Here is a 24,657-nt window from a genome sequence, read left to right as displayed (position 1 = left end):
TTTGCGTTTGATGATACATAGAGACGTACTGATACATTTAAGATTGTATTAATAGTATTTTTGTCTAAACATGATAGAGTTTTCAAATCATACTTAATTCAGCTTTTTTAACAATCTAGATCTATGCGAATATTAAGAAGAGGAAAGATTTTTATTTTTTGTGTATAACGAATTAACCCAAAAACTAGGTATTCTATCTATTTAAAAAAATATTTTTAGTTACCTACCGTTAGAAGCTCTTTCTTTACTTATTGGTACCTATTTTATATATCAAGTGTAAGCCCGGGCGAAGCCGGAGAGCAAGTACCTACAACATTAGAACTTATTCAAATCCATATTAGCTTTATTCATCCTTTTTTATATATTTTTTTTATGTTTTTTTTTTTAATATAAGATATGAATTCAAAATGAACATGCGACACTATAAAAGAAAACGGTAGTAGGTCAAGTCTTTTCCCACTCTCCTCGTTTTATTTTTAATTGCACTGCTTTGTGAAGTCACACTTTTTTGCAGTTATCTGACTGAATACAGAATATTTCTACAAATAATAAATAAATATACAAAAAAATGCTGTTTCTTATGTCCGATAACTCTCTTTTACGAAATGTACTCTAGACTCTACATTAACTAGATACATGTTTTTTGTATTTTTTCAATTTTATCTATGTAGTTATGTACCTATTTAATCCTTTCATAAATATTCATATCTCAATAAACAATATAATTTAATCAAACTTGGCGTTTTGCAGTAATTTATTCTTGTTAATCTCAACTCGAATTTTGCGAGGTCTGTTTATCGGAAAATTCGTAAGCCGGTAATAAATCTTGGTGAAAAGGGCGCAATCCGGGCACCTGTTCCGAGTGTTACCAACTAAATGACAAATTGCTTTTTTAAAAGCATCGCAGGAGTTTCGCAGCGAAGAAAAACTTAAACCAAAACAGGAGCAACACATTTTTGAAAAGAAAGTTGATTCAAATCTTAAATGGGCTACATTTAAAAAGCAATGCTATAATCATTCCACAAACCTAATTGTAATACAGATGAGTATGGACTTCTCATTTAAAAATGTGAGATTTAACTTTTCAGACATTTTTGCATATTTTTGAAATAAATTTTATTTTCAACAAGAAAAAAAGAAAATCTGACGTAAATCAATTGATTAATAATAATTAGTGTCGCAATTTATTTTATTAAATATTCTATGATAATTTTCCAACCCTTTTAATTTGAATTATTATCTTATAGTAGTTCCCCTATGTTCGTGTTCCTCATTAGGTACCCTAATGCACTATAATTCACTCAGCAAGTGCCATTAAGTTTAAACGCTTACAATTTAATAATATTTAACTTTAGTAATTAACATGGCTACACTCACCATACATAAATAACATTATGCTATAATTATGTACATACTCTAGTTAGTAGTTGCCCACCCGCTTACCTACTCGGTAAGTTTATCTCAAAAGTTTTCCCATAAATAAGGTTTACGTACCTTTTTCGTTTGGAAAAGTTCGTATACCAAAGCCTTGTCGAATTCAAATGCTTTAGTTGTCTATAAACCTACTATTGGGTGATGAATGTATGTATTATGCAGAAGAGAAAAAACTTTTGGGACCCCAGCCCCCCTATGCAAGTGGCTTTCTGTTAGCGTAGCGTTCAATAGAATAGACTACGAATGTATGAGATTGACGTAAGCTGTAGATACGTCTTACGTCAATCTCATACATTCGCAGTCTATTCTATTGAACGCTACGCTAACAGAAAGCCACTTGCATAGGGGGGCTGTACCGATGTACAACGAAAGAGAGCATTTGATATATTGACACACTTATATAAAATCTATATGTTATTTCAATTTGCCTTGAGATCATTAAAAAAATAATAACTTAACATAATATTATTTTACATAAGAATTATAATAAGCTGCCATATCATATGGTAGAAGTCGGAGAGTAGGTATGGCAGCAATGCATTTTATTTATATTTACATAAATTATGTATTTAATTTTTGTATTATGTTACTAGGCTCAACCGGGAAAAATAATCCAGCCTACTTAGTTTATATTAATAAAGTAAAGATGTGTTTCTAATTTTATTAAGTATATTTTATTCGCTCTACATTTTTTATGTAGAAACACCAACAATTAAACAATAAATGAAATATCTCCCCTTTATAATTTTAGTTTAGATTTTTGTCTAATAATTCCTACGTAATTTTATAAAAAAAATCCATTTACGTAGGTAAGCGTCAGTGCACACGTTATAATAAAATATGAACATCTAGGTACTAAATAGGTAAATATAATATGTACTAACTTGATAATAAATATTTCTACATATTTGTGTTTTGATTTATAGAGGTAGTAGGTTTGATTAGCACATCTCCGCATCATATTTACACAATAATAAAAATATTATCACATTATCTTAGCGAACTCCCGGTTACCGCTTATCTGTAAAGTGTGTAAACATAAAATTTTCTTACCTTTTGTTAATTAAGTATATAGACTTTACTATAAATATACACTGATTTAATTCACTTAGTCACTGTACGAAATATATTTTTTAACAAGTCAAGAATAAAAAGAATAAAACATACAACTCATTTCTTCCTTTCATAAAAATTAGAGCACTATCCTGGTCATTAAAAAAAATAAGAGCATAGACAAACGTCACGTGAAAGAAAGTTCGCGCGCTTTTTTCAACACCCGAAACTTAACCTCGCTCACAACCTTTCTCGCGCCAAATTGACGCGTAACTAAATAGACCGACATAAATTCATTCAACTCCAGCCCACAGTCCGTCCTGTTCACTCATACATGATGTCGTATATAGCTGTCTCGTGAGTGCTTCCGCTTGATGAACCCTATTGAGCTCGTTAGTCATTAATTAATTCTGCATAAGAAAATTACTTTTAATTTAAGCGAAGCACAGATGTGACACTGATGAGTCTGACCACAACTGAAGTGTTAAAACTTGCCGGCAGATAAATAACAAAAGCATGTGTGGTCTATAACTAAGCTCTACATATCATAATATACCTACTTACCTAATTTACAACTTACAAGACATGTAAAATTAAATAGAATATCTTATCTAATATTAAGTATCATAAAACATAAAACAGTCAAACAATCTTAGTATAGATAAACAAAATTATAGCTAAGTACCTATTCATTTTTGTACAATTCATTTTGTAATAACTAGATTTCTTTATTGCTATTTTTTAAAAACCATGTTTATTTCATTTGTTAGGATACCTTAGATTTGATAGGTAACTACCATCAAATCTATCAAACAAGTATCAAACCATCAATGTACGTAATTTATCTGATTATGCAATCATCATGCTAGTAATAATAATTTTTCTTCTTATCTCTAAAATTTCAAATAATTTAAATTGTGTTTAATTAAATAAAACTATGTTAAATATATCAAAAGATACGTCCACGCAAACTATAAAAGCAGACCATCCATAATTTATTTCGTTCAAATTTCACATCAAAATATTTATCCAGAAATGTTACAAATGATAGTGGAAAACAAGATATTTTCCACACATTGCAAAATTATATAAAATTCAAGCAAACTTTGACAAACACAAAGTTTAAGTCTTTGCCAATTGCTTCCAACTGTAGCCGTAAGAAAGTTGTTCCACACAAAGTAAAATTTATAGTTTTTCAAGTAGGATATTTTTACCCAAGCGTCCCGCTTCGTATTTCTTTATTACAAATGTTTAAATGAAGACAAACATCTTTTCATTTTGCTTGGCCCTGTTTATTTTTCAGACTATATATTTATACATTATTTTTTGCACCTTTTTTTACGGTGAACTTTTTTCACGAAATTACGTAGGTATTTAATAAAAGCTTCAAACTCAGAACTATTAAAAATCGATACTATGAATTCTAAATGAACTTCATTCTCTCGTTATCCTACTTAGATCATTAAGTAAGTTATCCTAACATTAAAAGCGTTTTTAACTTCTTAAAAGCATAACTAGAAGACATTAAATATTCCATTCCTTGTTAGCGACCGTTTTGTGATGTCTACCTGAAAAGTTAAGTGCTCGGACCCATGCAATAACGATTTGCAAATGGAAGTCAAGTGGCAACACACTGGACATTCAGGGTGGAATGTCAGAAATTGGCGCCAAAGAACACTGCACTGTATAATTTGATGTGCCTATTTTCTATTTTCTATGCGGGATTTTGGAATAATTCATTTAGTAGAAGGAATAATGTCTATGAATTTTACAAATGGGTAAAATGAAATAAAGTTCATCAAAAATTAAAAAGATGTAACTAAATAAAGATAAAAATTTAACCTTTTTCCCCTTCTTTCTCTTCCTATTTGATAATTATTTTTAAGTAGGTATGTAGCTGCTATATATGATATGATTTGGATTAATAAATAACTGCTTATCAACATTCTTATAAATATACGATTTTCTGAAACAAAATAGTTTTTCCTTCCTTTTAGCAAACAGTATTATAAGAAACGTGCAGACCGTACAGACACCGTTGAACAAAAAATTGCTATTGGAGTGCAGCACTTCAACAACTTTGACATTTTTTTGCTCATAAATCCTCATTTCTTTGTCGCAATATATTTTCTTTAAACGAATTAAAATGTATAATTGTATCAACATTTGTTTTATCAAAGCTTTACTGCTTTACGTTATTTTTACTAACATATTACTTAAGTACTTAGTTTATTATGTTGTACAGGTACCTTGCAGTTCCCAAAAAATCCGTAAGAAAAGATTTAATCCTCAGTCCATTTAAATATATATTTTTTATAAATCTACAACATATAAACAAACAAAAAAAATACCTAACTTACAACTGGATGGCGGTCTAATCGCTCCAGAACGATGTAGAAAGTACAATAGAGTTTGTATTGGAACTTAGGTAGGTACTATGTATTTCCTTGCTATTTACTTGATATTTTCTTGACGCAATCTTACATTTCTTTAAGGGGAGATATATCGACCTATAACTTCTACACTTATATAACTACCTACTCAAAGAAATCTTTTATCGCCTATGACGATGACGCACATCATTTTACTCCTTACATATACATGTACATACCTTACCTTACATATAGATGCATATAGCATGAACAAAGAATATTCTATTATACCGTTTGAACATAGTTCAAATTTGTTATCTATTCATGAGCGAGAGGATCCATCTGTTCCCGCCATTCCCCAATAAAAGTTATTGCAAAGATAAACCATGTATCGGATCTGACGTTGATGGATGGCGATAGAAATACTCCGTGTGCATCCGTTGCTTTAATCTGTGATCGTTTGACATTTTTTAATAACATTTGAGGGGCTAACCGACCTCCGTAGCTCTACGCTAAGTACATTTAATACTGCACAGAAATGTATGGTTTAATTTGGACATAGTTTTGAAAAAAAAACAACACAAAAAAGTTTTTTGGAAAAAGTTGAAATTAAAAATAATTTCAAAAATAATACTTATTATGAAAAATTAATGTTCATTTATTCCTTTGGCGAGATGTCGCTACAATGAGTTATCATATTTAATTCATAACCACATAGATTTTTAATAAATATTTCACACTTTTTATATTTAACATGTCCTCCAAAGGATTTCTTCTCGTTCATAAAAACGAATGGAAAAGAATAGCCAGAAAGCAGAATAATACAGAAAATGCGCAAACGAAAGAAGATTACTTAAAATGTTTAAACGAAATGTCTCAAAGTTGGATGAAATCTTGGCCAGATACTGTGCAGGTATTTTATCATTACCTTGAATTTTAATATCATTGAATTGGACGTGGATGTTGTTTGCATGTAGTTTCACCCCAGAGGGCCTGGTCGGGATCCATACGGAAATGTAACTTTATAGAATTGTGTAAAAATGCCTCTGAAAAAGAATTTCGTATGATACCCATTCAACATCCAGAAATTTAATCAATAACTTACTTTCGGTTTGTTACTTCTTAAAGAACTATAAAGTAATACAAGTATGTTTAAATTAATTAAGGGCCATGTAAATATCATCGAACGAAATAAAGAAATTGAACGCCAAAAAAACATAGCTTTCATCAATCAATTTCTTTCCAAAAAGAAAGACATTAATAGGGGAGAAATTATACAAAAAGCCAGGGAACAAATTTTTGACGACAGCTGTTATGGGAGACAATTAATAAGGTACCTATCATTAAGTAAGACTAGAAAAAATCTAGTTACAATCTCTTATAATGAAATATCCTGAAGATCATAATACTAACTGTCCAATATAATCAAACAAAAAGCTTTATTTCTAACAAAATAAAAACACTCACAAATCCATCTTTCAGCGCTCTCCTGGAATCGAAAACGTTAGAAGAACGAGAGATCCAAATTGAATTTCAGAAGAAATTACAAGACGAAGCCAACTTGCTAGATCAAAAGAAACCTCAGTGGAGTTCTCTTGAAAGCGCTGCTGATATGGAAAAAAATGAAAATGAAATTAAACGGCAACAAAGAGAAAGGAATATTGAAGTAGCTCGAATTAACAAGGCTATGTTAGCTAGTTCTTTGTGCTTAATATTAAATATATATGAACTAGTGGCTCGTAATACCCGCGCTATTCCCCGTGGTCTTAAACTTATTTTCCTCATCTTGAAGACCCCATAGGACAGGAAACGTCTGGATAAGTATTAAGTATACTAGAATAATTGAAAAAATATATTATAGTATATTATAGTAAAAATAAATTATAGTAAATTAAGTATATAAAATATATTATAGTAAATATATTATAGTAATAGCACAGACTAATAATAATATACTACGGTAATAGTTTTGAATATGATAGAGGACAAAATTAATAACATTTAGTGTACTGTACTTAAATTTATTGAATCTTCTCCTTGTTCATAACTAGCTTTCCGCCCGCGGCTTCGCCCGCTTGAATCTATTAGAAAAAAAAAACATCAAAATCGGTTGCGAAGTTTTAAAGATATACATACATAGGGACATAGGTACCTACAGAGAAAGCAACTTTATTTTATACTATGTAATGACTATGTAGTGATATTATACAACAACCTCCACCAGTATTTACCGATTACTGTCGGATACGAGCAAAAGGCTAAATAACCTTTAAAATACATTATAGCACAGACTAATAATAATATACTACGTATACAAATTATAGTACCTAATTTATTAATAAATTTAAATTTTAAATAGGTATGAATCCTAATCCAATTAATTATCGTAGGTGTAATAAACGAAAAGAAATAGAAATTTATAAGAAACAGAAAGAAATTACATCACAAATGGAAGATAGACGTGCAATTCACGATATGGATATTATAGAAGCAAATGAAATGGTTTGTATAGATACCTACTCCAATTTTTTTTAGGCTATTACTTTTAATTCATTCTCCTTCTTTTTGTAATCTAAATAACCAAAATCATTTTCAAGACAAACATGAAGAACAATTTAAAACAGAATTACGAACATTTTGTTAAAGAGCAGAAAGTTTATAAAGAATCAAAAATCAAACGAGAACGAGAAATTGATAATGAAATCGAGAAAATCAAGAAAAATCAAGATCGAATTAACTTTAAAATAAAATCGATAAACGACAAGGTAGAAACTAGAAAGTCATTTATTTTGAGAGAAATACACGCTATAAAGTTTTCTTAAATAAATTAAACTGATAAGTGATAAAGACAAACAAGTTTTAAGTAAGTAACTTTACTTTTTTTTTGTCAAATCTCATATCGTATTATTTATAAAAATCAGTCAGTCACGAGAGCTCTATATAACTTTAAATCAATCAATTTACAAAAAGTTCTTCGTTCATCAACACAATTCCAGATTATCAAGGAACAATGCAATAACAGCAATACAACAATAGTATACAAACAAATACAAAATATCCAAGATGAAGCACAAAAACGCTTTGATAAGTTCATCGAAATCGGAATCGATCGATTAGAAAAGGCGTAAGTTTTTTTTACGGTTACGGTTACGGTTTTAACCGTAAATTAGATATAATTCAAGTGCAAAAAAACCTACGCTAAAAAAATCCATTTAGTCTGGTATACACTTTCATTATTAATACAATAATGCTCTTTTCGATGTTTCTTGAGACTTACATTTTCCATAAAAATGTCTTTAAAAATATTTCAGCCAAATCGAAGATACCAAAAAACAGACCGCAAAACAGAAGCCTTCCATACAAAATAAAATGAATACTCAAATAATAGATCAAAAATCCAATTATGATCACATTTATTACGACAAATGTGTATGTAATAGACAATGCATTATAGCTAAGTCTTGCAAAGAAAGGAAATGTAAGGAAAAATCCCCATGTGTATGTATGGGTACGTACCTCCAGTATATTTCGTTCCCTAATCCCTATATTTTATTAGATCTGAGCAAAGAAAATGTACAAAAACAATGTACAAAAACAACCTTATAATTCATATTATACCCTGATGACGAAATTACTCTACTTCATCAATGAATAACCTCACCTAACTTAATCTGGCCATCTCATTGTTTCATTTACAGATAAAAATATTAATTTCGAAAGATCTCGCAACAAAATGGTTGAAGAATATAAGAAGCGACAAAAAGAGGCTTCCTGTTGGAACGGGCTTAAAGCTTCACATAAACAATTTGCTGAACAAGCCAGTAAGGTCCTACAGGATTGCCGATACAAGAATACTGCTAGACATGTTGTCGATGTTAGTACCTATGAAACATAAAAAGAATTAGTTGAGTGTTGTTCACCACCGTCATCTTTCTCTCCAAGATTTTCTTATTAATATTTTTATAATATTAAATTTAAAGAGCCCCTGGCCTTATTTATTGTGTTTCTGGCCATCTTGCCATTCCACACCCAACCATTTTAATTTGGCGCAATTTTTGCTCAATGTTTTGCTTTAGAAATTGTTTATTAATTGGAAGAGATTTTTGCAACTTGCACGTGCCTTTTTATAAAAATTAATGAATTCCATTAATTACTTTCGTGCAAGAGCTCCATATGAAGTCTTGTGTCAACTTGTTATACTGCACCGGGACACTGATTAGATACCGGGGATCGAACCCTGCATTCTTATATTAACAAAAGTACTATGTGGTGGTCTGTAGGTCTTTATTATGTCATAATTAAGTTCATAATGATATCTTTATTTCAGGACTATCGACGTCTTTGCCATTTGGATAAAGATGCTCTTCCTATAGCGAACTGTTAATAATTTTTTATTGATTTGTGTAATGGTCTATTAAATTAAAAGTGTACGATTTAAATAAGTCTTTTATTTTATCGTTACATATTGATGGCTCATGGCACAATAGTACTGTGGGGGCTTGTTATGTGCGGGTGTAATAAAAGATGAATAACTACGCAAAGGTTATATTTCGTTAACTACATATATATATTCGTATGTAATTAATATTCGACCTAATGCGACCAACCCGCGTCCCGACAAGCCCTTCACTAACTGTGCTGTGTGCATAACGCACAAACTGTTTATATACGAGTTACCGTGTGAACCTATGGTGGGAACTTTCTTACTAGGTACTACACTTGAAATATTTCGGTAACTCGTAAATTGGCTTGTCGTCGCTACATCATTCCCCCCTTAAAATAAAAAAGGTATACAAGTAAAAAAATCTTACAATAAAATTAAACAATAAACAGATGTATATAAAATGTCGCTATAAGGTTAGGTACAAAATGTTTACAATATAAAGTATAAAAAAAATTTTCACAATATAAATCAATCAATACGTATCGTATACAAGTGGTTAACAGTTAACACCTAATTTCGTTAAACTATTTATGTTATTACAAAAACTCGGTTGGGTCTTCTAAGTGGCGTGCGATAATTTTTACACGTCAATTAACACTTAGTAACATCAACATTTCAAATCTCAATACGTTCTTTACACTTGTATCGTTTAATATTACAAAGGCTATTACTATACACTCATAAGCCATAAATCAAAAGTACTTAAATTTCTAAGTAGTAAACATTTCAATCAAAACTCAACACAAACATAAATTTGAAATACCATACTTAAAACGTTAAACAATGAACTCGTTTCAAAATTACTTATGTTCTATTATTTATTAAATACGATGTGTTGATTAGTAAGTATTTATTATACATTTCTAAGAAGACTTAAGAATACTTATAATCATCGTAATTCTAATAAATATAAAATAGTGGAAAAAATTACAAATACAATAGTTAATTCGCTATTTGGAATTTGTAACGGAACCTCAGTATCTGCCCCAGATGTCGTATCACTATCATCATTCAAATAATATGCAGGTTTTAGACGGTCTACTGATATTCTAACTTTCCTGCCAGTCATTTGAATGTAAAATACCTTTTCCTCTCGACTCAACACACGATAAGGACCGTCGTATGTTGGTTATAAAGGCTTACGTACTGCGTCGTTTCTTACAAAAACATAATCGCACTTTTCTAAATCGGGGTGAATAAATATGTTCCGCTTTTCATTCTGCCTAATAGCTACTGACTGATATTTCCTAATAGAGTCTCGTAATTTACTTAAATACTCAAGACTGCTATCTATTTCTAAACTCGATTGTTTATCGTAATAATCACCTGGTAATCGTAAAGTTGTTCCGTACGTAATTTATTAATACCTAATAACTTAATTAGTGTAGCAAATAATTGACTTTCGAATTGGCGTCCTTGATCGCTTGTTAGCTTTTTCGGACAACCGAAACGAGAGAACCATCCTTCATATATTACACGCGAAATCGTTTCAGCAGTTATATCTTTCGTAGGAAAACATTCTGGCCATCGCGTCCCCCTATCAACTATGGTTAGGCAATACCTAAAACCTTCGGGTGAAGAGGGTAAAGGTCCAATTAAATCAACATGAATATGTTCAAACCTATCGCACTGCGGAAACGATCCTAAACCTGACATTGTATGTCGATTAACCTTTGATCGTTGACATTCAATGCATGTTTTAGCCCATTGGCCAACATCACGATTCATATTTGGCCAATAAAAACGATTTTGAATCAATTTGCGTGTAGTCCTTATTCCGGGATGACATAAATTATGTACACTATCAAAGGCAATACGTCGAAATTTATCAGTCAAATAAGGTCTAATTTTATCATTATCTAAATTACAATAAATAAATGTACCACTTTCAGGTAACATAATTTTCTTTAACCTATTATTAGCGTCTTTCGAATTAGATAATTGCAACATATAAGAATCCTGTTGTTGATCCTTAGCAAGTTCCGCGTAATCTATTACAGTGGGACAACTTATTGTTGCGACTCGTGATAACGAATCCGCAACGACATTATCTTTCCCACTTACGTGCCTCAAATCCGTTGTGAACTCACTAATGAATATCAAGTGTCGTGTACGTCTGGGTAACTCTTTCTCGCTATTTACTTTAGAAAATGCATAAATTAACGGTTTGTGATCCGTATACACCGTTAACTGTCGTCCTTCGACCATATTCCGAAAATGACGAATAGCTAAGTAAATTGCTAATAACTCCCTATCATACGTACTATACTTGCGTTCAGTCTTAGACAGATTCTTAGAAAAATAACCTAAAGGTAACCATTCATTATTTGCACGTTGTTGTAAAACTGCACCTACATGAGTATCCGATGCGTCCGTCATAAGTGCGAGCGATGCATCGGCTAAAGGGTGCGACAACGTAATCGCATTACACAAGCTCGACTTACATTGTTCAAATGCTTGTTCGGCGATTGATGTCCACACAATGGGTGTTTTATCTTTCTTTTTAGAGCCATGAATGAAACTATTGAGAATCGATTGTGATGAAACTGCGTTAGGTAAATGCGCTCTATAAAAATTTACCATACCTAAAAATCGTCGTAATTGTTCAATGTTTTCGGGCCTAGGAAATTCATTAATAGCTTTTACTTTATCATCAAGCGGGCGAATACCATCTGGCGTAACATGATAACCGACAAAGTCGATTTCCGTCTTCCCAAATGTACATTTCGCTAAATTAATTGTAATATTGTACTTATTAAATTGTTTAAATAATGATTCTAAATGTCTACGGTGTTCGTTTTCATTTGATGAAGCTATTATTACATCATCAATATAACAAAAAATATTATCTTTACTGTCCGCGTCTAGGTCCTGAAAAACAGTATGATGCATGAATCGCTGAAACGTTTGCGCAGCGTTACGCAAACCGAACGTCATGCGCGGAAATTCGAATAACCCAAACGGCGTTATTATTGCAGTTTTCTCTACATCTTCCGGGGCAACAGGAATACAATGATAAGCTCTATTTATATCGATTTTAGAAAATATTTTTTTACCAGCTAATAGATACGTAAAATCTGATAAGCGCGGTATAGGATATCGGTCCGGCTTGGTTATAGAATTAAGCTTTCTATAGTCCCCGCACGGACGTAACTCGCCATTCTTCTTAGGTACCACATGAAGTGGACTAGCCCAAGGACTCTTAGAGGGTCGGCATATACCTGCTTCCTGCATGTATCGAAATTCTTCCCTGACTTTTTTATATCTAGCTGGAGGTAAAGGTCTAGCCCGGGCAAACACTGGAGGTCCAGTCGTTTCAATATGGTGAAAAACACCGTGGCTAGGTATTTCCCTGTACGATGAAGGCTTTGTTATATCTAGGTACTTACATAACAAGTCGTGAAATTGATGAGTTTCCTCAACTGTTGTCACAGACGGTTGATTCACCTTAATAACACTAGCTACTGATTTTAATTTAGTTAAACTATCAATTAATCGACATGATCTTAAATCTACAATCAAACCATGATGTGCTAAAAAATCTGCACCTAATATGGGTTGTGTTACCTCGGCGATAATAAATGACCATTTATACGGTCGCCGTAAACTGAGATCTAAAGTCATTAACTTAGTACCAAATGTCTTAATTACACGCGTTTGCCGCGTATAGTTTATATAGTCACTACACTCACTCGCGAATCGGTTATTTTTCGACACTGGTAAAACTGAAACATTAGCGCCGGTGTCCACTAAAAACTTAAGATTACTTTTCCTATCTTTTATACACAGGCGTTTATTTTCGGTGGAACAGACATCCGCCTCTGTCTGTACCGTATTTAGTTTTTTGGTCGGCTCTCTTGCTGCTTCTGCCACGCACAAGGTTGAATGCACTTGCTGGCGTTATGCTTATAGCGGTAATGGAAAAAACATAGCCAATTGGGATTTTTCTGTTTTGATATCCCTGCACGATCGCGACTTCGGGATGCGGAGCGATGCGTGCGATTTCCGTACTTTCGACCGCTAAACGATTTGCCTCTCGAGCCTGCACATTCCAGCTGGTTTACCCGCTGCTTTAGTTGTGCTAACTGTTCGAGAAGGTTTAACTGTACCGACGAAACTGCTGTAACTGGAACTGCCGGATTCATTTTTAATTATTAACAAACGATATCTATGCAATTCACTATAATAATGTTCACTCTTCGTCGGGGGTCACCAATGTAGGGGCTTGTTATGTGCGGGTGTAATAAAAGATGAATAACTACGCAAAGGTTATATTTCGTTAACTACATATATATATTCGTATGTAATTAATATTCGACCTAATGCGACCAACCCGCGTCCCGACAAGCCCTTCACTAACTGTGCATAACGCACAAACTGTTTATATACGAGTTACCGTGTGAACCTATGGTGGGAACTTTCTTACTAGGTACTACACTTGAAATATTTCGGTAACTCGTAAATTGGCTTGTCGTCGCTACAGTACTCTGAGTAATGCACTGTTGGTCGATTTGGACTACTAAAAAATATTCTATTGACATTGAGATGATCAATAAAAGAAATACAATATAATTATATTTATGTTATGAGTAGCCCAGATTCTACTTTTTAAGATGAGAAAACGTTACGTGCTTATGTTCCAACATATATTTATGTCAGCTATTCAAATTAAAAGATCACTAGAAACTTTTGATTTTTATTTATTTATTAATTTCGAGATATGTGTAAGGGAAACGTTGAAATGAAACAAATAACTCTCGTTATACTACATTTATTTACTAAACGCATATTTACAAAACCGTTCTTACATACATATTCCTGTTGTCTTCCTTACATTCCGATGTCTAAGATTTGAATAACGATTAGATAATTTGCACTGTAATCTTACATTTATTACAAAATAAATAATGGACTAAATGTTCTGATTTAAAACCAATATAGCTTAAGCTATTAAAAATATACTAGCTTAGCCACATTTGATTTTGAACCATAACATCTATTAATAAAGTTCAAAATTGTATGAAGTCGAATGGTATCAAGAAAGGAATGCCCATTCGACATCTAAGCTTTTCTGTAGTATTTCTTTATAAAAAATGATTGCAGAAACGCGAAATTAATCTACACAACGATTAATTATGGAGATTAATACATAATTTCTCTACAACTCGTTAGCGATGTTATACGAATACCTTTAATATATTAAAACTAGCGTACATACAGAATAAAGTGTGTTACAATATAGATATTATTTAAATAACAAATTTAATGAAATCTAATTCCAATAACATTAGCGTATATTAAAACACTTCAATACATCAAAGTTGACAAAAATGCGATTAAATTGCGCTAGTAAAACCTTATTTCCACGACAAATCTATCGCTAAAAATAAGTTTTTAATACATTAAAGGTATTATTATAATTTGTCTAATACGGCGAGTTCTTCTGCTTGAGCACGGCTTGAACGCACTTGGCCATAGTTGGTGAGGCGCGACTGATTGCGTCCGTCATGAAGAAATCTTCTAGTTGCTTGAGTTGCACGTCCAACTTGCCTGATACCGGCTTCTTGAGATCCTGGATCATGTGTGAAAATATGTATTAGTAACGTGTTGATGTAAAGTAAACAACTAGACTCAGTCACATAGAAAAGTGTCCAAAGCAAAACTCTGCTTACGGCTGTATTAACCTATGCCTACGCATGTATTAGGCAGTTTTCGCAGAGTTTTCTTATGCCACGAAATAAAGTAAGTTTTACACAGGAATAAAACTCGGGTTCCTTTTAAATTATTTTTACTAGTAATTTTCATGCATTCAATCCAAAGTAAAATATGTGAAAATGCACGCGAAAATGTGAAATGTTTCCCCAAATTCTAACAACCTCTTACTCTTCTACTTGCCATACAATTACCATACATTAAAAGAAAACCCTCACCTGCGCAAGCGCACGTGCTTGAGCGAAATAGTTGTTTTCCTGCACATCTCCATAAGCAACTAGCGCGGGGCTGATCTGCGCGAGCCGATCGCGGACCTCGTCCAAGTTGTCGTATGGAAGACGGGATCCTAGCACTTCCGATAGAGCACTGCAATAAAAGATAAATTAATTTTGATTACATATAAGTTGGATCATAATAACACCCGATAATTTGTGACCTGGGTACAGGAGGAGTCCTCTGAAATCTGACATAAATTAACAATTATTTCAAATGTAGTTACGCAAGATTGTTGTGATTTTTAAAAGAGCAACTACCGAGTTTCTTGCCAGCTTGTCTTTGCTGAGTCGATTTTAAATTTTAAATGTTGCAATATCGATATGATTTTATAAAATAATTTTTGCCAGCTCCTCTATATAACGACTGCCGTGCCGGAGGTAAATAATTTCTCTGACACAACGACCAGTTGACATGCACACATGTACCGAACGCTTGTAGTTATCGATCGAGGCGGTTGTATGATCCTTCCTTTAACCCATTGAGCCCCGAACGGCCAGATCCGACCGCGACACAATAGATTTTCTATTGTGTCCGTGATTCCGGGGCCTGATGGATTAATATATGCTTGCAGCAAAATTCAATCTTCAGTATTTCAAGTACTTTCCCTCCAGGGCCCAAAATTTCCACTCTGTATAAACGCGCGCTCACCGCAAGATCTTCCAGTCGTCTCGCGCCTTGCCCGGCGGCGTGACGGCCGGCAGCGTCTGCTGCGCGCGGCCCTCCGCGTTGGCGTACGTGCCGCGCTTCTCCGTGTACGCGGCGCCCGGCAGCACGATGTCCGATGCGGATGCGCCTGCGTCGCCGTGGTGACCTGGTTATATGGAATTCAACATTTTAGACGGCCGTAAAAATCTCACAATTCTAAATGTGACCATTCAATAATTAAGTGCATTGTGAGGTATTTAGATATAATACGAATAAATTAAATGTTACATACGACAATTCAATATGAAACATGATAAGGTGTAAGACTGTACAATTGAATACATTTCATCGTGTAATGTTTGACAATTTGATGTGAAACATGACATTTCAATTTTTTTATGGAAAATTAGATAGTAGTTTTTACCTTGGTAGATGACCACACAATCCTTGGGTAGAACGTCCCTATTGACCACTCCCGCATCAGCTCCAAGTAGGAACACCACACGTGCGTCCTTCAGCAGCGAGCCCACACCCGGCTTGTAGCCCATATCAAGAGCAGCCACTTGGGACGCGGTACGTTGGAGCACGTTCAGGACCTGGGGGGTAGAAAAATAATTAATAAAGATGTTATTTTTGACAAAAAATGTCTTTCGTGTTAGGCTACCTGTTTTCTTGTGTAACATTAGGTGTATGGGGAAAAGTTATGCTATAAAATAGTTTTGGTTAAAGAATTTTATTTCAATTCAATAAAACAAAATAAAGTTGTATATCGACTCTCTTTTTTTTGTGTCTAACTACCGTTTCTATAACTACCGTTTGAACTTGGTAAAAACGACCTTTACGGTCAATACGGTTCAATTTAGCTGTACAATCGCAGAACATCATCTAACTATTACAAAAATTCAAATCCTTCCACACGAAAACCAATCCTACCCTCCAGCATCTTCGACTTGCGCAGCGATAGGTCTAATGCGATAATAATAAATAATATGGTTTAATGCACCAGTTGCTAGATCGTTACTACTATAATATCAAAAACAACCGTATCACGTAACACTTAAGGTTCATTTCCCCCAAGTTACATTCACAACATCCTGCCACACCAAAGTCAACCTTACCTTCCAGTCCTTATCGTCCAGTTTTTCTTGCAGGCGCAGAGCTAACTCCTGTGTATGAGCCAACAGGGCAGCACCTTCAGGTCTAGCAAATTGGACAGCAGCGGTCAAAATCAACCGTATTGCGCAGTGGTTAAGGTTCGTTTCCCACAAATACATCACACAACATCCTGCCACACCAAAAGCGACCTTACCTTCCAGTCTTTATCGTCCAATTTCTCCTGCAAGCGCAGTGCTAGCTCCTGTGTGTGAGCCAACAGGGCAGCACCTTCAGGTCCAGCTAGTTGATCAGCACCAAGTATGACCACTGGTCGCTTGGCAGATTCCAGTCGACGCTGGACTTCGTGGTTGGACGAACCGGTCGCTAGATCCTTTACTATGGACGCTGAGTCGCCGACGTGCTGTGAAATTAAGTTTGTGATAAGTTCTGTTCTTGTTCCGTATTAATTAAAGAGAAAAAATTGAATTACTATTTTCGATTTAATATTATAAGGTTAACCCATTGAGCCCCGAACGGCCCGATCGGTCCAGGACACAATAGATTTTCTATTGTGTCTGTGATTCCGGGGCCTGAGTTATTTGTCATTACATTGTATAAAACAAATTCGCTTCCCGCCGTCTGTCCGACCTTCTGACCCGATGTATGCTTACATCTTTAAAACTAGGCAACGGATTTTGATTCAGTTTTTTAAATAGTTTAAAACAACGTGATCGAAGTCGTACACGGAAAGACAAACCCGTTTCTGAAAGTTGCTGATTTGTTTAAATAATTTTTACATTATTTCATTTGCTGATTTATTTCAATTTTTTTTTAAATATAATTAATAAATTTCCTACTATAATATGTATCAACTCACCATATACTCATAAGTGAGATCGACCTTGGGCCCCACCATCGCTACATCAGTCTCCTTATGCACGAAGGCCTTGCGGATGCGTGCGTTCAACAGCGGCGCTTCGAAACGCACGTTCGTACCGATTAGTAGCACGAAATCTGCGTCTTCCACGTCTGTAAGATGAATACAATTTAATATTGGAGATTTTTTTATTAAAACATGTTTTTAAATTGGTATCATATCATCTCATTCCTTAGTCACAATAATTTTATAGAGTTTTTATTAAAATACGTTTCTTGAAAATTGGTTTCATATCATTTCTTAGTTACAATAATTTTATTCCTACAAGTCAATATGTATGTACTTAAAAATTCGCAAAAAGGAAATACTCAAAAATCTTAATAATTTTCAACTCGATTTTTTTGCTATCTTACGTACGTAATTTCGACGAAAAAGGTTCAACTACATACCTACATAATATTTCATGTCAAGCTTTATTCAATATCTAGCACGTAACACAAAAGAAAAATTGTAGCCCAGCTTTTCGCCGTCAAAAACTAAATGTCAACAAATAGTTCGATTCAAACTTAATGGCGGTTCGGAAGTTGGGTGCAGGTGTGAGTGCGGGTGCGCACAGGTCCCTTAACGTCCCACTAATACCTAAAATTGTTTTCTGTGCATCGGATCGTACGATGTTCCGAGTCGACATTAAGTTTGAATCGTACTATACGGAAATACGCCTTTAAATACAAACAATAAACAAAACTAAAAACAGTACATACTTGCAATCTTAGTGTTCAGCAGGTACGAAGACCGCAGATCGGTACCGGATCCATCCAATGGGAAGCTTTTCTCGGTACACACATTCTCACTTCCAAGCCTATTTAGAAGATCTTTCAGGGCTACTAATGATTCGGCATCAGCTAGTTCACCGGCTACGCCCACCAACTGGAGAATTAATTAATAATTGTTAGATGCTGTAGTTAAATCCTCTGAAATCGATGGTATATTGGCGCTGGCCTATTTAATTTTGACGTGACAACGTCTTATAATTCGATAGAGCTGGCTGCACGCACGAAAAAACATGACTCATGCGGCGTTACCTCGCTCTGAGGCGTTCCCTATGTGGCTTGAAGTGCGAGCTAGAGCGCGGAACGAGCGACAAAGAACCACAATCGGATGTTGTCACGTTCAACAATCGTCAGTAAACCGACTTTACAGACAACCAATTTTTTACAGATATTATGTATGCAGTTTTATGGCCAGATAATCATCTTCAGAAATAAACACTTCATTCAACACAATTACATATCGCGGATTTCTTTTCGTCAATATTTCTATATTTTATACAATCTCATACAATCTATTATGCATATTGCATTGAATCTAGACCTTGCTATCAATGCTTTATTAAGGGATACTCTTAAAATAAGATGTATATCTGACAGCAATACAAATAAAAAATACCTTCTTAGGTGGACAATCCCTGATAGCCTGAGCAGCGGCTACAATAGCGTCTTCCCACTCTACAGGAGTTAAGTTTCCGCGGCTATCAGCTATCATTGGTGATACATGTCGTTACCACTAAAGGCCATTATAAGATCTATACCTCACAGCAATCAAATTTAAAAAAAAATTACCTTCTCCGGTGGACAATCCCTGATAGCCTGAGCAGCGGCTACAATAGCGTCTTCCCACTCTACAGGAGTCAAGTTTCCGCGGCTATCAGCTATCATTGGTGATACATGTCGTTACCACTAAAGGCCATTATAAGATCTATACCTCACAGCAATCAAATTAAAAAAAAAATTACCTTCTACGGTGGACAATCCCTGATAGCCTGAGCAGCGGCTACAATAGCGTCTTCTCACTCTACAGGAGTCAAGTTTCCGCGGCTATCAGCTATCATTGGTGATACATGTCGTTACCGCTATAGGCCATTATAATTTATAAGATCTATATCTCACAGCAATACAAATAAAAATACCTTCTCCGGTGGACAATCCCTGATAGCCTGAGCAGCGGCTACAATAGCGTCTTCCCACTCTACAGGAGTTAGATTCCCGCGGCTATCAGCTATCATTGGTGACACGAGTCTCTGCCGCTTGAGGCCGTCGCACGCGAAACGCGACTTGTCGGATAGCCACTCTTCATTGATCTCCTGGAAGGTAAATGGGGGTATAATTAAAAAAATTGTACCCATAAAAACGGCTTAAATGTTATATGTTATATAATATGGCAGATTTATCCAGAAATAGTAACTCAATTTTTTATAAAATTATTCGCTCTATAATTATCATGAACATAATAAGGGTAGATATAAATTATAATAAAGCTAATTTTGTGACTTATAAAAACTTCAATCAAAAACAATTTCAAGTTAACAAGTAGAAGAACATATCCATAATAATGTAGGAAAAAAATCTCAAATTAGTACAATTATAAAAAAATACATATAGGTACCTCGTTAGTCCTGGGCAGGATACGTAAAACTTCGTTGGTTCGTGTCGCGACTACAATGTTGCTACCCAATGGGTCCAACACATCTACAGAGTCAATCTAAAAACGAAAAGTACAAATAAATTGACATAATAAAAAGGAATTCATATAATTTCACATTTCGTTTCCACTATAAGATTGTTATTTATTCTGGTATAGAATAAGAATAACAACAAAATGTATATCGAAAAATTTATCTTCCTACAATCTACATTTTAAAATTGTTATGCAAACAATGCTAACAATAAACTGGTTACTGACATAAGGATAAACAAACATTCAATGTTGCTTTAAAAATAATAATCACTTATTAAATATTAAAAAAAATAACAACAAAAACTCACTCGTCGTGTCTCCCAGGGGCGAGCGGCGAAACTGTAAGGTTTTGATGTCAACGCACCAACGGGACACAGGTCAATGATGTTTCCGGATAACTCTGAGAGGAACATCTTCTCTACGTATGTTCCCACCTGAAAATTATCTTTCATGAGTAATTGTTCTATTGATTAAATATTGGATTGTTAATTTATATTTCATGATCATTGCGTTTAATTTTGAAGTGAATGTTGCTCATGCTTCTTATGTTATTATTATTTATTATTTTTTTTGTTATTATTTCTTCTTTTGTTACTTATATTATAAGTATGAAGTATAAAATTCAGATATTCAAAGTGTCAACTTTGGATAACATTGTTCAAACTTAAAAAATGAATAAAATATTGATAAAAATTATTATAATTGAAATGCAGATAAATTAAAGATAAGACAATAAAAAAAACCTACTGCATATATTATAATCTTATAACTATTTACTATCTTTAATTTTAGCAAATTTATGCTTAGTGTTATTGCACATTATTTAATACTAAATCATAAATGTAACAAATACATACTTGAAATGTTCTCCAAAGCTTTAACAATCAATTACATAAAAATAGCTCTTTTTGAAAGACACACACCTGCATATCAGTACCCCTGCCAGTAGTACCAAAATCATCAACACCAGCCACTTCAGAGGCAAAACGGATGCAACGAGTGCAGTGAATGCAACGAGTCATTATTGTCTTGATCAGTGGACCCACATCTTTGTCTTCCACAGCCCTATATGTTAAAATTATTCAAAACTTTAGGAACAGCCTTTGAAACAAGATAATTATGACTTAAGTTATGAACTTAAATGTTATTCTTACTTTCATTGCACTGCTAAATTTAAGTCCACCCTACTTGATGGTATTACTTTTTTGACAGATAAGCAAACATTAAAATGAGTAAACAAATTTTGTAATAATATATTGAATTCCAATCTTACCTCTTTCCAGAGAAGTGTATGTCAGTGAATCGGCTCTTATCTGACCCGAATGCCATGGATTGATCCTGCAGATCACATTCACCACCTTGATCGCAAATAGGGCAATCTAAAGGATGATTAACCAGTAAGAACTCCATAACACCCTCTCTAGCCTTCTTAGTGAGATCTGAAGTAGTTTTTACTCTCATGCCCTTCATGACAGGCATGGCGCAAGCAGCGACTGGTTTCGGGGATTTTTCTACTTCCACTAAACACATACGACAGTTGCCTGCAACTGCCAATCTCTCGTGATAACAGAATCGAGGTATCTCTACTCCCACCATGGCTGCAGCCTACAAAGTTTATATTATTATGAATATAGGTATATGAGAAATAAAATTTAAACTTACTATAAAACACTACGAACCTGCAAAACAGTAGTGCCAGGTGGAACATAAACTGGTTTGTCATCTATAAAGACTTCGACCTTCTCTGGTTGGGCCTGTACTTGAGCAGCATACTGTCGCGCTGCCAGCGGGGCTACCCGGGTGGGAGAGCTCAACGCAAGCGCCCTTGTAAGCGGCTGGCGCAGCATCTTCTGCAGTTATTACGCAAATAAATAACAACAGACGAAATGACCCTGAATTTGGCAGACAGCAGACAAAATGTAATTTCAGATTGGGATATCTCTAAGCGAAAGTAAGTTTTACATGTTTACCGAATTGGTAATTGTTTGTCGTTGATTTACCTACAGGTGATAATAAAGAAAATTTTATTTTATTTTTTAAATTTTTTTTTAAATAAAAAATAAAATTTTGGGAAGCTCTCACCGTGTTCCCAATTGATTTATAAATCTGAAACTTTCAAATTTAGTTTATTATTGGATTCTGAAAAGGTGATATCAGTTAGTTTTTTCAATTTGGCTTGGAATATTCTGGGATGTATATCTTCCAGAAAAATTATTTTTTAGTGGAAAAAAGAAAAGTCATATTTTCGTCTTTAAAAAATCTAAAGGTGATATTTTTTAAATTTTAAATTTGTCAGTCGGATCGTAAGATATCCTAATTTTTAAATTTTGATGCCGGATATCAAAGTGAAAATTAATCAAAATAAAAATCAAAAAAATGTCATGTCTTCATTTTTAGTAAATCTACAGATGATTTATCTCAGATTTTATATATTCTTGTTTATTTGTTGTATATCCTCATCTTTCGATTTTTTTTCTGAAATGGAATATCAGGCATGAATTATACTTTTTTTATTAAATAAAGAAAAACATATTATCAAAGCAATTCAACTGTTAATATTCGGCCCATAATAAGAGTAAAATATGGAATAAAATATTTTCAGTCTTTATATCATAGCCCGGTCAAATTAGACCTTTGCAATAACAATAATTCCTAAAGAGCTATATTGTGGTAGGGGTGTACCATAACAAATAAAGTTTTAAAAGTACAAGTTTTAAGATCCCATGTGTGTAACAAAAGTTATTTGGGGTCAAAGGAAAAACGGACAGGACGGTAAATTTTATAAAAGAAATACCTCAAATAAGTACTAGATCTTATAATTATTCTGCACAAAAATGATCTCCATGTTTTCTTTCCTAAGAGTTACGAGAGTTTAGAGGGTGTGCCTATAAACTCACCAGCTCTCCACCAAAAATTTGGCTCTGTAGGAATTATTGTTATTGCAAAGGTCTAATTTGACCGGGCTATGATATAAAGACTGAAAATATTTTATTCCATATTTTACTCTTATTATGGGCTGAATATTAACAGTTGAATTGCTTTGATAATATGTTTTTCTTTATTTAATAAAAAAAGTATAATTCATGCCTGATATTCCATTTCAGAAAAAAAATCGAAAGATGAGGATATACAACAAATAAACAAGAATATATAAAATCTGAGATATATCATCTGTAGATTTACTAAAAATGAAGACATGACATTTTTTTGATTTTGATTTTGATTAATTTTCACTTTGATATCCGGCATCAAAATTTAAAAATTAGGATATCTTACGATCCGACTGACAAATTTAAAATTAAAAAAATATCACCTTTAGATTTTTTAAAGACGAAAATATGACTTTTCTTTTTTCCACTAAAAAATAATTTTTCTGGAAGATATACATCCCAGAATATTCCAAGCCAAATTGAAAAAACTAACTGATATCACCTTTTCAGAATCCAATAATAAACTAAATTTGAAAGTTTCAGATTTATAAATCAATTGGGAACACGGTGAGAGCTTCCCAAAATGTTATTTTTTATTTAAAAAAAAATTTAAAAAATAAAATAAAATTTTCTTTATTATCACCTGTAGGTAAATCAACGACAAACCATTACCAATTCGGTAAACATGTAAAACTTACTTTCGCTTAGAGATATCCCAATCTGAAATTACATTTTGTCTGCTGTCTGCCAAATTCAGGGTCATCAGACGAAAACCTTTTATTTAGCAAATAAATCTATTCTAAGCAAAAGTTGGCACTATAAATAACAAAAAAGTAGGCCGTTAATGATAATATTAGTGCGCAATATGAAAAACAATGCCAAATAAAATATTTATTGGTGCAATGTTATGGTTACATAAGTTTCATCGCCTAACCTCAAGGAATAGTACTTTTTAAACAATATCAGTTACTCCTTCAGAAAATATTAATTTAATCGATTTAGAAAATACTATTACAGATATTTTTTTAATAATTTAATTTAAACGTACACTAAATATTGCCGAATTTATCGAGTCCAAATGACAGCAGTACTGTCTTAGTACTGTCAATAATTAAATTGTCATTTTTTTTCTTTTTTCTCTAAATACGTAGCATAGATTAGCAAATGGACATAAAATTTATAACAGACAAAATAATCAGTTATTATTGTGGTAATAATATTTTAACTTTCCTAAAATATTTTAAACATAGACCGCAAATAATGTATTTAAATCTTTACTAGTAATAAAGGATTTAATTCGGACTA

The 24,657-nt window shown here is 33.4% G+C and overlaps 3 protein-coding genes across 6 annotated transcripts in view; 1 reads left to right on the top strand and 2 right to left on the bottom strand.

The window, feature by feature from the left end:
* Positions 1–2,775, bottom strand: part of Reck (Reversion-inducing-cysteine-rich protein with kazal motifs) — a 46,042-nt gene extending 43,267 nt beyond the window's left edge. For both annotated transcript variants that reach the window (XM_089705460.1, XM_089705461.1), the window contains exon 1: positions 2,488–2,775. The gene's annotated coding sequence lies outside the window, so the exon portion shown is untranslated. The remainder of the gene's footprint in view (positions 1–2,487) is intronic.
* Positions 2,776–5,613: 2,838 nt separating this feature from the next.
* LOC149480935 (uncharacterized) lies at positions 5,614–9,243 on the top strand. Its single transcript, XM_089706095.1, has 9 exons — positions 5,614–5,772; positions 6,026–6,192; positions 6,342–6,548; positions 7,250–7,361; positions 7,457–7,624; positions 7,856–7,983; positions 8,171–8,367; positions 8,558–8,733; positions 9,187–9,243. Exons 1-9 carry the CDS (start codon positions 5,614–5,616, stop codon positions 9,241–9,243), a joined length of 1,371 nt encoding a protein of 456 aa, XP_089562221.1.
* A 4,815-nt stretch (positions 9,244–14,058) lies between these two features.
* On the bottom strand, positions 14,059–24,447 carry ND-75 (NADH dehydrogenase (ubiquinone) 75 kDa subunit). 3 transcript variants are annotated; one of them, XM_089706186.1, is made up of 15 exons: positions 24,401–24,447; positions 24,287–24,327; positions 22,102–22,272; positions 21,696–22,027; positions 21,346–21,487; positions 20,731–20,856; positions 20,351–20,446; positions 19,875–20,048; positions 18,670–18,835; positions 17,909–18,060; positions 17,246–17,452; positions 16,361–16,532; positions 15,940–16,102; positions 15,234–15,381; positions 14,059–14,875 (listed from the first exon to the last, which is right to left on the bottom strand). In XM_089706186.1, the coding sequence occupies exons 3-15, from the start codon at positions 22,267–22,269 to the stop codon at positions 14,729–14,731; spliced, it is 2,193 nt and encodes a 730-aa protein (XP_089562312.1). In that variant the 5' UTR covers positions 22,270–22,272; positions 24,287–24,327; positions 24,401–24,447; the 3' UTR covers positions 14,059–14,728. The 3 variants fall into 3 exon arrangements, with proteins under 3 accessions (XP_089562312.1, XP_089562311.1, XP_089562313.1); XM_089706185.1 differs by having other exon boundaries at positions 24,287–24,441; XM_089706187.1 differs by lacking the exon at positions 24,287–24,327 and having other exon boundaries at positions 24,401–24,441.
* Between the last annotated feature and the right edge of the window lie 210 nt (positions 24,448–24,657).

This window comes from Colias philodice, chromosome 17 (assembly GCF_061535455.1).
Source record: "Colias philodice isolate Cphi_HAF_F1 chromosome 17, ilColPhil1 Martin Lab GWU primary, whole genome shotgun sequence".
Lineage (NCBI taxonomy): Eukaryota > Metazoa > Arthropoda > Insecta > Lepidoptera > Pieridae > Colias > Colias philodice.
This window is presented reverse-complemented; position numbering and strand designations above follow the sequence as displayed.

What these genes read in the sequence shown, in the direction of transcription:
- LOC149480935 (XM_089706095.1), top strand. Translation starts at nt 5,614, where the DNA reads ATGTCCTCCAAAGGATTTCTTCTCGTTCATAAAAACGAATGGAAAAGA. An exon ending in TATGGGAGACAATTAATAAG is followed by an intron (nt 6,193 to 6,341) that starts GTACCTATCATT and finishes TCCATCTTTCAG; the next exon opens with CGCTCTCCTGGAATCGAAAA. An exon ending in TTATAGAAGCAAATGAAATG is followed by an intron (nt 7,362 to 7,456) that starts GTTTGTATAGAT and finishes ATCATTTTCAAG; the next exon opens with ACAAACATGAAGAACAATTT.
- ND-75 (XM_089706186.1), bottom strand. Translation starts at nt 22,269, where the DNA reads ATGCTGCGCCAGCCGCTTACAAGGGCGCTTGCGTTGAGCTCTCCCACC. An exon ending in ATCTCACTTATGAGTATATG is followed by an intron (nt 17,453 to 17,908) that starts GTGAGTTGATAC and finishes TTAATTTCACAG; the next exon opens with CACGTCGGCGACTCAGCGTC. An exon ending in TGGACGATAAAGACTGGAAG is followed by an intron (nt 16,533 to 17,245) that starts GTAAGGTCGCTT and finishes TCTACCCCCCAG; the next exon opens with GTCCTGAACGTGCTCCAACG.